This window comes from Poecilia latipinna, unplaced genomic scaffold (assembly GCF_001443285.1).
Source record: "Poecilia latipinna isolate Pla-1442-1.1 unplaced genomic scaffold, P_latipinna-1.0 Scaffold785, whole genome shotgun sequence".
NCBI classification, from domain to species: domain Eukaryota; kingdom Metazoa; phylum Chordata; class Actinopteri; order Cyprinodontiformes; family Poeciliidae; genus Poecilia; species Poecilia latipinna.
The window spans coordinates 113,671-126,168 of NW_015113401.1; the positions used below are offsets into that span (position 1 = coordinate 113,671).

The following is a 12,498-nucleotide window of genomic DNA, read 5'->3' on the forward strand; positions in this document are numbered from 1 at the left end:
CCCCCCGGCCGCACCAAAATTTTCGAAGTCTTGACCGGTCCGCGGTAATAAAAAGGTTGGGGACCACTGTTCTACATTGCTCAGCTGCACCTGTATTAACATCCTGAGAGTCTTTGGTCTTCAATAATGTCACTTAAAAAAGGACACGTTCATTGAGTTGATCAAGCGATTAAATTTGCAGGTAACTGATTCTGGATGCTGTGTGGACACAGAGCTCCTGACATTATCGAGCTTCTGCTTAGAAATGATTGGTTCACGGAGCAACGGCAGTAGTAGGAGTAGAAACTAGTCCTGGAAATCACTTCTAATAATAACAATAATAATAATAACAACCCCTATCTATTGAAAAAAAAATTTATAACAGTTCCTCTCCCTTTTCCGATTCTTCTCCAGGTTTCCACCTGAGCGGCACGGTGACAGATCCCGCCACGCCCTCGTCCCCGGAGCTCGTCTGCAGCGTCAGCGTCAGCTTCGACCGCTGCAAGATCACCGCCGTGACGTGCACCTGCGGCAACAAGGACATCTTCTACTGCGCCCACGTCGTGGCGCTGTCACTTTACAGGGTGCGCAAGCCTGAGCAGGTCAAGCTGCACCTGCCCATCTCGGAAACGCTGTTCCAGATGAGCAGAGACCAGCTGCAGAAGTTCGTCCAGTACCTGATATCGGTCCACCACACCGAGGTGTTGCCCACGGCGCAGAAGCTGGCCGACGAGATCCTGTCGCAGAACTCTGAGATCAACCAGGTTCACGGTGAGGAAGCCAGTGTGTGTTTGAGGATGGTTAGGATAACGTGCCCATCTGCAGTTGATGTGTACCTTCCTGCCCCTACAGTCATAGATATTGATTGTCTGATGAAGGTAAAGTGTGTCAGGATCAATGTTACTTATTAATCAGATCCATGTAGCAGAGCAGAGACTGTAATCAACACTGTCGACCAATTTAGGTCTTAGAGGAAGATGAGGAAAATAAAAAGCAAAGCAAAAGACAGAAAGAGAAACCCACAGGGGCAGGAAACATAAGACTACTAAGAAAGAAGATGAGCTACTGCTGAGTAGCTCTGACGAGAAAAAAGAGACATCAGAAATAAAGACACAGGAAACTGACTTGGAGGAAGGAAATATGAGGAAACCGAGGGAGGGGGCCACAAAGAAAAGAGTTGTGAGAGGAAGAGACAACATGAGCAAAGAGATCAGCGAGACCAAAGAAACCTTTTAACCTTCTGAGAAAATCTCTGCAAATGCAAACCAAAGGCATTTTCACAGTGTGGAGAATCAGTTTCTGTCAGGGTCCAGAGCTGCCCTGTCACACATGTGCAAGGGATTAGGAGATTGTTTAGTTCAAATGCATTCTGCAAGCTAGAACCAATCTGTCTTCTCGTCAGAAGAAAATGCAGGATCCCACATGATGCTTTGCAGTACGTGCTTTTAATTGCTTCAGTATCTACAATCTAGCAATGTACATGTTAACTTCTTAAACAAAACACTTTATTAGCATTCTGCAAATTCACATAGACGAAACTACCAACACTTTGCACTTGGAAGCTGCCAGACTAAAGTCCAGTCAGTGAATGAAACATATTTTCAATAAAATTAGAAAAATTAAACTCTTAAAATGAGTACATTGTAAAAAAAAAAAAATCAAATCAAATAAAAAAAGGTCCCATGATAGTTTGTCTTTTTTTTTATTACAAGAATGCCAGCACTATATTTATTGGTGCCCCTAAACATTCCTTTGAAATAAATATAGATGAACCATTCTCATCATTGATCATTATTTACTTCTTTTTTAAGTGGACAGAGAATCAAGTAGCCTAATAAATGACTTCCTGTTTCTCTGGGTTGTAAATGTGAGATGACAAAGAGTCCCACTTCTTTCACTTACTCTTCAAAATGGGAAAGACAAAGAAACAGAAAACAAGTAGGTTGTTTTAAAACAACCAGATTTGTGACAGTCAACCATGGACAAAATGCTAAGGGAGGCAAAAACATTCAGGTTGCTGCTGGAGAAGTGCAGCAGAAAGGAGGATCCCAGGTGAACAAAATGGCTTAAACAGAGACACTCAAGCAACAGTTAACAGTTTTATGAATTATTTTATGCTGCTGTAATTTTAAATCAGATGAATACATGTTTGTGTTATTCTTAACTTGTGTTGTACTTCTTGTATTAAATATGTTTCTTTTTATTTGTAATTTTAAAACTCACCAAGGTTGTGAATTAGACTTCAGACAGAGTACTTTTGGCTAGGATAATGTTGTTGTTTTTTGTTTGTTTGTTTTTTATGAGTGTTGCATTGTTTTATAAATTGATTAAATAAATTCTTAAGAAATGAATAAGCTTGACATCACCAAAAATATATTTTACGGGTTTTACACATCTTCACCAGGGATGGCATGATCATAGAGATCATAGGGATCAATGCTGGTGAAGTACAGTACATTCAGGAAAACCTTTTGTTTCTAGGTTGTTTTTGTTTTGTTTGTTTTTTTTTTGTCTTTAAGATCAAACACAAAATAAACAACACATATCCTACCATGGTGTGAAATAACTCGCTCCCCACATCTGAAGCTATATTTGTCATCAAAACAAAAGGCTATGGGGGAAATCCAAGTGCTATGTGCTTTAAGAGTGTATGTTTTTTTGTTTTTTTTTGCCCGTACAGGGGCCCCGGACCCTACAGCTGGAGCCAGCGTGGATGACGAGAACTGCTGGCACCTGGACGAGGAGCAGGTTCAGGAACAAGTCAAGCTCTTCCTGTCCCAGGGAGGCTACCACGGCTCAGGAAAGCAGCTCAACCTGCTCTTTAGCAAGGTTGGAACCGCGTTCACGTTGATTCATCCAGAATCAGAGCAGAAAACACACTCACACACAGCCTGTGTAGGTTCACGACGTCCCTCCCTTTGAGCTTTCTCAGGTCCTTTCAATAGATATTTTCTCCCACTCTCTTGTGCATTTGCATCATCCTTTACTCCCTCAAGAAATGGGAATAAAAGAAAGCACATAATGCACATACATTAAAGGGCAGACCGTGTCTTAGCTCAGGCTAATTGTAGGAGTGAGGGAACAGAAGATAAAGGGAGAAAAAAACGAGGTATAGAAAGTGGGAAGCCTTGCACTACACACCGTATATTAAACGCTTACATGAGAGATGTTTGCCTCACTCAGTTGCCTGCTATTACAGTGGCTGAGCAAGGCCAGCATTAATGCATTGTGTGCTATGTAAAGACCGCAAGCCAAGGCCATTATCATCCAGCTCGCCTGGCTTTTAGAATGTCTCTCAGCTCCATGCACTTTGAAGCCAGTTATCTTCTTTAATATAACACACACACACACACACACACACACACACACACACACACACACATGCACACAATGACAGGCACGTTTTCTCAGCCACCTTGCACAGATCCTTAAGCGCCCACACAGAGCTGCGTCTGCACACTTGTAATTCAACAGCATCCTCCCCAAACAAATAAGTGGGTAGCAAAAGTCAGGAATCCATTCTCTCTCTCCTTTTTTTTTAATCCCACACCTTTTTTCTGTGATCTTTTGCTTTAAAGAATATACAAACTCTTTGAGAAATTGCAGAAAAAAAAAAAAAAAAACAGAACACAACAACAACAAAAAACAACTATTGAGGCAAATTTGAAAAGGTGTCTGAGGCTTATTTCAAGTAAAGCAGAAAAGAAAAGGCAAGGACAAGGTTAGAGAGCTCTTATGAATACTTCAGAGCAAAGCCAAGCTACATAAAATGAGAAGAATTTCGTCACAAGACCCGTTGAACAGTTTCTTTTTTTTTTTTAATTTGTGGAATAATTTATTGAGTTGACCATGACAGGTGGTGGTCATGAAAGCTGGCATGTATTTGATGCAAATTTTGCATCGATTTTGTTCAAGACTGGCAAACGTTTTTTATTGGTTGGTTGCGATCCTCAACAGCTTCAACATTTTCTATTAAAACCAAAATTAAGTCAAAGTTTGTTTTTTTCACTCTGTGAGGTTATTTAATAAATTCCCTCACAAGTGGGGCCTGGAAAAAAACACACAGAAAGTAGCACTCATTTTTTTACTACTGAGCAGCAGCAAACAAAAGTGACACTCTTTAACACATGAAGCTTCATACATTCATGTTTTATGTGTGCATCAGGTATAATGCACACATGAAAATCACTGACCAGGAGATTTCTCCAGCTATCTGAAGCAACACAGCCCCTGCTTGTTGAGCACTGCCGGTCAGCTGGTTGAAAGAGACCAGCTACATTTTTTTTCCTTTCAAAAAAGACTGAAATAGGCTGTTTGAAAATATTGCCAATCACACTCAAAATTTTAAATATTCTGTTAAAAAAATGTAATTTCTCAAGTGTTCTTACAAAATGTTTGTATATGTGTCAATATAACAATAAAAATAGCTAAATCCTTTATACCCCTACCAAGATGTATTTTCATTCTGAAGCTACACTTCATTGTTTTTTTGACTTTCAACTAGTTGAAAATTGACTATACATTTTCTTAATTTTATTTATATACCTGTCTTTGGGTTACATTTGAATCTATGTTATAAAAATTAACTGACCTAATTTAGCCAAGAAATATGTTTCTATCTAGAAAGGAACATTCCAAAGCTTGCATAGCACAGGGATAAATAAAAATAACTTGTCTGGCTTTGTTTACATTTTATTAAACAAAATGCTTCATAATAATTAGTGGCATTAAAACAGTCTAATGCTTCTTATAACAACTAACAGGCCCCCAGTGGTGTCTCTCCCCTTTAGCTGAAATACAATAATAACCTATTTTTTCAATGTCGTCACACCATGATAATCTCATACCAGCCCATCTAGACTCAAAGTAAATTAGGATTAATTGAACCTTTGGGTAAGGTTTCCCCTGAAACCTCATATTCTAAATTTCATATTCTAAATTTAGTCATTGTAGCTGAAGCATGAATATGTTCAGCTATCATGTCCGCTGCTTGTTGTGCATGTCCTGGTATAAACTGTGTGTGTGTGTGTGTGTGTGTGTGTGTGTGTGTTTCTGTCCCGTCCCTCCCTGTGTAGGTGAGGGAGATGCTGAAGATGCGCGACTCCAACGGAGCGAGGATGTTAACACTGATCACAGAGCAGTTCATGGCCGACCCTCGGCTGGCGCTATGGAGACAGCAGGGCACCACCATGACCGACAAGTACAGACAGCTCTGGGACGAGCTCGGTGAGGGGGTTGGGGGGGAGACAACGACGACAACAACACACACACACACACCTCTCCCCCTGTATACACAGGAACTGACAGATTTAGCAAGATGGGTGATCGAACCCAGACGTTGACACAAAGGCACAGAGGCATGTTTTTGTTTCTGTTTGTTTTCTTGTGCTTTTATGTCCAAGAAAGCCCACAGTCTCCGATGCGCTGACTCGTCGCTGACAGCCCGGTTCCTCTCCCTCCCTCACTGTGACTGTAGCTCTGGCAGCTCTAGACGAGATCTTCTTGAATTAAAAGCCGTTTAATGCAGCACACAGAGCCTCACCTCTGCAGTGTTTTCAAACATCTCCCCTTATATTCGTGGTAGATGTGACAGAGAGCCGCTCGGCAAACGCCAACACGGTTTGAACCCCACAAGCCCGTCAGCGGGACGGCAGCCGCAGCATCTCCCATCATTGCTGCTCTCCCCTGGCGTTGCTGTTGTTGTCGCCGTCGATGATGAAGACGGTGTTTGTCCTCCTCTACACTCTGTGAAGACAGCGCAGTGATCTCGTCTGTTTCAGTCCCACGTATTTTTGGACTCTTTGAAGTCCGCACTTCAAACCTTTCTTCCAGAGTCCTTATCACTCCACCTGATGTGTGAATACTGCCTCTCGGCACTGCTATCCCCGCTTTTGTCTTTCTCTTCTTTTGAGTCTCAGCTGAGCCACAACCACTTGTCCTTGCCCATGTCTCCCTGAGATATATATATATATTTTTTTTTTCTTTTTTTTTGTGTTGCAAATCATTTCCACTCTTGTTTTTTGTGCTCTTCTGTCGCCATAGTCTGCACATACTGTTCCGTCGGTTTCAGCCTTCACATCCCTTCTCTTTGCCCTTGTTTCGGGTTTTCCTCCCCAAAATGTTTCTGTCTGTTCACCCGCACATCTGTATCAAAATCACACACTCACCGTAGAAGCGTATGCATCTCCAGCACTCTTGAGAGTAAAATCCCTGAATGTTCTCGCTTCCCCTGAGACTGTGCCGTTTTTCACATTCTGTTTGTTCCAATGTATTCCAAAATGATGTGTGTGCAGGCAGCGTTGCCTCTGGATAAGTCTCGTTCTGTCTGAGCAGAAAATGGCGGCAGCAAAGAGAAAGAGTTCTAAGGGATCAGATCCACTGTTATTTTTTTTGTTTTTTTTTCCTGAAAAGCAAAAAAAAAATAAAAAAAAATAAAAAAATACTGCTTTAAGTTTTTGACCTTACACGATAGTAGCTGCTTTTTAAAGCTCAAAAGACACGCTTTCCCACTTATGCCGACATCATCCTCATATACACTAGATTAAGTCTGTGCGTTCGCTGCATGTGCAGGCGCCCTGTGGATGTGCATCGTGCTGAACCCCCACTGCAAGCCCGAGCAGAAGTTGTCGTGGCTGCGGCAGCTGCGCCGGTGGAACAGCGTGGACGTCTGCCCCTGGGAGGACGGCAACCACGTCAACGAGCTGCCCAACCTCACCCACTCACTGCCCCAAGGCGCTCACGGTAACCAAGGTTAGAAATCTCATGTGTCACATTGTCACAAGATTGGTACACATTTGAAAATGATCACTTTTTGTTCAGTGGAAAGGGAAACTTTCCATTGAAATTAAAGGAGTTATCGTTCAGCCTTAGTTTAAATTAATCAACCAGGTTATTAAATTTAATTCAGTTTATTTATGAAGCGTCAATTCAGTTCAACCACACATGCAGTCCAACTCATTTAAATCCCATATTAAAGAGATCTCTGAGGTTTTCTTCTTTCACCCTCAAAATATTGCCAAAATCACAAATATCCTGTCCAGGAGTGATTGCTGAAAAACTAGTCCGTCAACGTGGTATTTTATTTAGATTTTACTTTATGCTCATACAAATTTAGCCATTCTCCCTAGAAATTGATAAATGCATAACTGCATAAATAAGCAGATTTTAAAGCAGTTTTGAAGACGTTTGAGCTCAAACCGTCTCCTTCCTCTGCAGAGATGCGTCCCCACCGGACCGTGTTCACGCGAGCCATCGAGGCCTGCGACCTGCACTGGCAGGACCGACACCTCCAACACATCATCGCCAGTGACCTCTATGCCAACTACTGTTACCATGACAACCAGGAGGGCTCCCTCTTCGACTCACGCGGCTGGCCTCTGTGGCATGGTGAGTCTGCATATATATGTAGGTTTCAAATGACTTATTTAAACACTGAAATTGGGCTCCGACCATCAGACAGCAGGAGCCGGATTATTAAGGTGGGACTTGTCTTTTCCTCAGAACACGTCCCTACGGCCTGCGCTCGGGTGGACGCCCTGCGCTCACACGGTTACCCCAGAGAAGCCCTCCGTCTGGCCATCGCCGTGGTGAACACGTTACGGAGGCAGCAGCAGAGGCAGCTGGAGCACTTTCGACGACACAAAAAAGGTAGCTGTGGGATTTTAATAGGTTGAAAACGTCAGAGCCGCCCTAAAAATTCACATTTATACCCGCCTCTAAATTAGCTAAGCAGAAATGTTAAAGCTTCTCTTCTGAAGAAAACTGCTGAAAGGTGTGTGGTTTCATGCTGAAACACCAACTGATGAGTAGAATCGAAACTGATGATTTGTATTAGGACAGAGAAAAAGATGCAGACGCGGATCGCAATTCCCTTCTCTGCTGCTCCTCCGCTCTTTGGTGGTTTAAAAAAAAGAGCTGAAACAAAAAGAGCTAAGCTTTCGTTTTCTCAGTTCATCTGCAATCTTTCGATGCCCAAAAAGAACGAGATGCCTGATAAGAGCGGCTGAAATTAGCTTTCACTCTGGGGTGGCTGGACTTACCCTTTGAGATAAGGTGAGGACATCAGAGCAGAGCTCCTAGGCATCAACATGAGTCATCTGAGGTGATTCAGGCATCTGATCAGGATGTTAGGGGTTTTTCCAACTGTAAAAATAAAAAAAAGAGACTCGGTGTAGCAGGCCTCAACCTCTCTGGATAGACTATATATCCCTTCTGGGCTTGGACTGTCAATGGATTGATCTTGATGGTGTCAATTTGGAGTGCATGGATGGATTGTACCATTTTATAAAATAAATCCCAGTCATTCAACAATTGCTTGAATATCTGTTCACAGAGTTGCTCCATAAAGGCCACACCTCCATAACGAACATGGAGGGCTGGGTGGGACACCCTCTGGATCCCATCGGCACCCTGTTCAGCACCCTGACGGAGTCGGGACGAGCGGGTGAGGAAGGCTCCAACACCTGCTTAGACCTCTCAGGTACTGAAGAGTCACATGAACAGCAGTAAACACTAGCTTCCACAATAGATCCATAATAGATCTGCTGTTATGGAAGCATATACAAGACCATGTGCTTTACGAAAAAAAAGTATGATTTCTATTGAGGTTTTCTATTTTAAAATGTACCAAATAGGGATGGGCGATACAGACTTAACGTGTTATTACAATATTTTGTGGTGCTATTGTGACAATAACAACTATTTGTTACTAACTTGGCTGCGACTGCATGGCAGAGCAATCATAGTTCCACAAACACAAATACTGCTCTCGAAAAACATATCCATTTGTAATATGGTTCTTTACGACTCCAGTCACATAAATTGATGTGAGTTTTATCACTAAACTGCTCACACTGACTGCATTTGTTCATATTTTCAAATGTGTTGATACTCTTATTGAACAAACAATATAGACAGTTGGTAGGTAATAAATTTAGATCCTTATTATAAGGATCACAGTATCACAGAAATGATAAGCAATACAGTCGTAATATTTTCTGTTCTGGGTACTAAAACTCTCCTTTCCTACGCGTGTGGTTGTTCAGTCCCTCGTTGCCTCCTCTGCTAACAGAAATAGCCCTCTACACTAAAGAGGAGCAGTTAGCACAGATTCCCTCCTAATGTGTTCACATGCATTTCACATGCCCACTTAGAGCTGCTTTCGTAGGATCTGCGGGGAATGTTCATGTAAACTAGAGCCATCTAGCATCCAAAACCCCAGAGAGTGACACAGACATCACGGCGTTGTGTTCGCAGACTGCTCCAGCGTCGTGAGCCGAGCCGATCTTCAGCGGATGCCCGTGCAGCGGCTGCTGGGAGACGGCGAGTCGTACATGGCGCTGGCGGTGGAGACGGCTCTGATCGGCCTGGGCCAGCAGCGGGTGATGCCCGACGGGCTGTACGCTCAGGAAAAGGTGTGTCGCAACGAGGAGCAGCTGTTGGCCAAGCTGCAGGAAGTGGAACTGGATGACTCTCTGGTCAAAATCTTCCGTAAACAGGCTGTGTTTCTGCTCGAGGGTAAGGAGAGCCACAGATTGATTCTGTCGGCTTTTACCGTCTGTTGATTTTTATTTCTCTAAATTTCCCTGCAGTCCGCTCTGGTACAAATGCACACAAATATATACACAGCAACGCCTCCTCCCTGTCATTTCATAACCTACCCACACACAGAGAGCCAAGGCATTCCTGCTAAAACAGGAAAAACACATTTGACTCTGTCTCACTATTTATTATCCTTTCATTTTGTGGCGCAAATAGAGGCTGAGCCGTCCTGGGCCAGACCAAAATGAGCTCTTTACACAGCAACGCCAGGGGTATTGTGTCAGCACACATATGCCGGTACACACAAAAGCGTGTGAGCGTTTACAGGAGCTGGAGCTGGAAGAGAGCGAGTGGGTTGTGGGGAAGAGGAAGGAGGGACAGAGGTGGTGGTGGAACCGACCGAGTCAGACTCGGCTGCAGTCCCCACCCAAATCCCAGCCCTGCCTCGTCCCCGGCGCGGCACGACCACCCACCTCTGGCTCCTTCGCTAATAGAGCAGCTCGGGTCTGAGGCCGCTGCGGGGGCCCCAGGAGGCCTGCAGCCGCGCCGCTCTGTGATGTGGTCTGCGGCTTAGAGGCCCGTGGGGGTTTAAAATAACCCACCAGAGATGAGGGGGCGCGTAGGAAGATGCGGAGGGAAGGAGGAGGGCACGAGGCCAAATCCGCACACACGACCATATGTGTTTTGACGTCACGGTTTTGTTTAAATGCCGCGTGGCTCCCCGCTTCCTGTCTGGAAGGGAGCGTCACTCCTCAGCATGCCACAGGAAATCATGACTCAGTCTTTTTTATCAGCATGAAAAGTTTAAATTCCTTTCGTCTTGGTTTGCCGCAAACACATTTGTTCACCAGCGTGTTGCGTTATGTCGGTTCTTCTTCACAGCTGGTCCGTACTCTGGCCTCGGAGAGATCGTCCATCGAGAGAGCGTCCCCATGCACACCTTCGCTCGCTATCTCTTCACCTCTCTGCTACCTCATGACGCCGAACTGGCGTACAAAATTGCACTGAGAGCCATGCGGTAGGTCTTCTTGTAAATAAAGTTAATCCCTGTGAAGGTTCATTAAGACTTCAAAGTTGGGGTGAACTCCTTAAACAGGGTCCCGCTGGGGTTTTTAAAACGTAATGTGAATAATACTTAAAATATAATCAAAACAAAACGTACAAAAACCCAAATTAAAGAACACATATATTTTGTTTTTGTGTAAATAGTATAAAAATGTATTTCTTTTTTTTTATATTCATTGTTAGTTCCAATAGGTTTGATAAAATAGGAAGAGAAAACTTGCTTAGTACAGTGCTAATACCCTTGCTATGACCAAGATAAATACAGCGGTACCTCCCTCCCCATGTTTAAGCCTCAAGTCAGAGCAGCCTTTCCTCCGGTTCCACGTCTGTTCTACGTTCAGCCAGGGTCGCCCCTCTTGGCTAACGTGTCCAAGAGGGGCGTCTGATCTCTCCATGTTTTGCTCCCGCGTGTTCTCAGCCGTGGACGGCGCGCGGAGCATGCGCGCGCGCACTAATCGCCCTGCGCTGCTCTGTTTTGATGTTGTGACTTGTGGGAGCTGGATCCGTGAATATTAATTACATTAATGAGAGTGTAATTAGCGCAGCTGTAATGAGGAGGAATCACACGCACATATACTCGAGTACACACGTCGAGGCAACGGGGGAGAGAAGGTGGGGTGTGGAGGGGTAATGTTTGTCTTTCTGTGAAGCTAAGCTGAGCTGATCAGGATGGTGGGGAAGGGGGGAGAAAAAGCGATCATTTTAACGGTCTTTCAGACTGACTCGGTGAAGGTAGTGGTGTGAAATAAAACGCTCTTTTCTGGTGTGGTTGGAGATTATGATGTTAGTGCAAATTCAGTTGTTGTTCTACTCGCTCCTCCCAATGAGCAGGGACTCACACAGCCGGCCAAATCGTGTCCATCCCAGCGGTAGCGGACAGGTGGTGTTCGCCTCTCCACACGTAAGGAGCGCCTGAATCACTGCTGGCTCATCCCTTCAAGGCAGTTGCCTCACTTTCCCACACTGCTATTGACAGTTATTTTCTATTTTTGTAAAATACATAGAACAAAAAAAACAAAAAAAAAAACACTGACGTTTTACTGCAACATGTTAAAAACAAAGCCAGCATAGAGAGGAAAATATAGTAAAAAGCCAAAAAGGGCACAAAATAAATGTGTTCAAAAAGTGCTAACCTTTTTCTTCTGGGTCATTTTTACTTTGAAGTCTTAAGCAGTTTTTAAACTCTTAAGAACATTATCCATCCCATTCTCCACCTCTTGGCAAAGATCATTGCACTTGCATGAAATTTGAACATTATGCAAATGTTATGATGTCATTTAGCGACTTTTGTGCAGCTGAGGAATTAGCAACTCTGGAAAAGGAAGTGAGTGTCTTGAAATATAGCAGAAGGATGACAGACACTTCTAAACATGTTAGTATATAGAAAAATAACATCCTCCTTATAGCAGGCTGACAGGCTCTGTGTTTTATCCAGCTGGTTGCCTCCAAACCAGAGTTCCCAACCTGCTTTTAGTGAGTCGGCCACTCTCTCCCCATCCTCACCACTTCCCCTCACTTTTTCCTTTTTGTCCCCTTGCTTCCTCCATCCTCACTCCTCCGGTGTGAAACCGGCGATTTAGAATAATACAGCCACTTATGAGTGCTCCTGGGAACCAGAGGTGTCTACTCAGCACATAATGAATGTGTGTAATGTAGCGTAGTGTAATGTGATAGCATATACCTCCCCGCTCCCACGGGACAGCGGACAGTTAAATATAGAGGAGGAGGTAAAGTAACCAGGTCTCTTTTAATGGCCCTATTATAATACTATCATTGATAAAAGAGGAGACAAAAGAGTCGAGCTCTTCCTCCCTCACATTGTTTTTCCCTCCCCCCTCTCTCCTCGCTTTTTAAAATTTGTCACTTGCTCCACAAGTAACTGTCTTTTTAAATGAGAAGTCGGACTGGCAAAGT

The 12,498-nt window shown here is 43.7% G+C and overlaps 1 protein-coding gene across 3 annotated transcripts in view; it reads left to right on the top strand.

Annotated features, from left to right (window-relative positions):
• The window catches only part of LOC106956041 (zinc finger SWIM domain-containing protein 6), a 69,939-nt gene that overhangs the window by 46,327 nt on the left and 11,114 nt on the right, over positions 1-12,498 (top strand). Inside the window, exons 2-10 of one of the 3 annotated variants that reach the window (XM_015046600.1) lie at positions 394-750; positions 2,660-2,808; positions 5,055-5,205; positions 6,550-6,720; positions 7,195-7,365; positions 7,480-7,626; positions 8,312-8,458; positions 9,235-9,495; positions 10,402-10,537. In XM_015046600.1, coding sequence (XP_014902086.1) covers positions 394-750; positions 2,660-2,808; positions 5,055-5,205; positions 6,550-6,720; positions 7,195-7,365; positions 7,480-7,626; positions 8,312-8,458; positions 9,235-9,495; positions 10,402-10,537 — 1,690 coding nt within the window. Of the gene's footprint in view, positions 1-393; positions 751-2,659; positions 2,809-5,054; positions 5,206-6,549; positions 6,730-7,194; positions 7,366-7,479; positions 7,627-8,311; positions 8,459-9,234; positions 9,496-10,401; positions 10,538-12,498 lie in introns of all 3 variants that reach the window. The other 2 variants (XM_015046599.1, XM_015046601.1) reach the window with 2 other exon arrangements.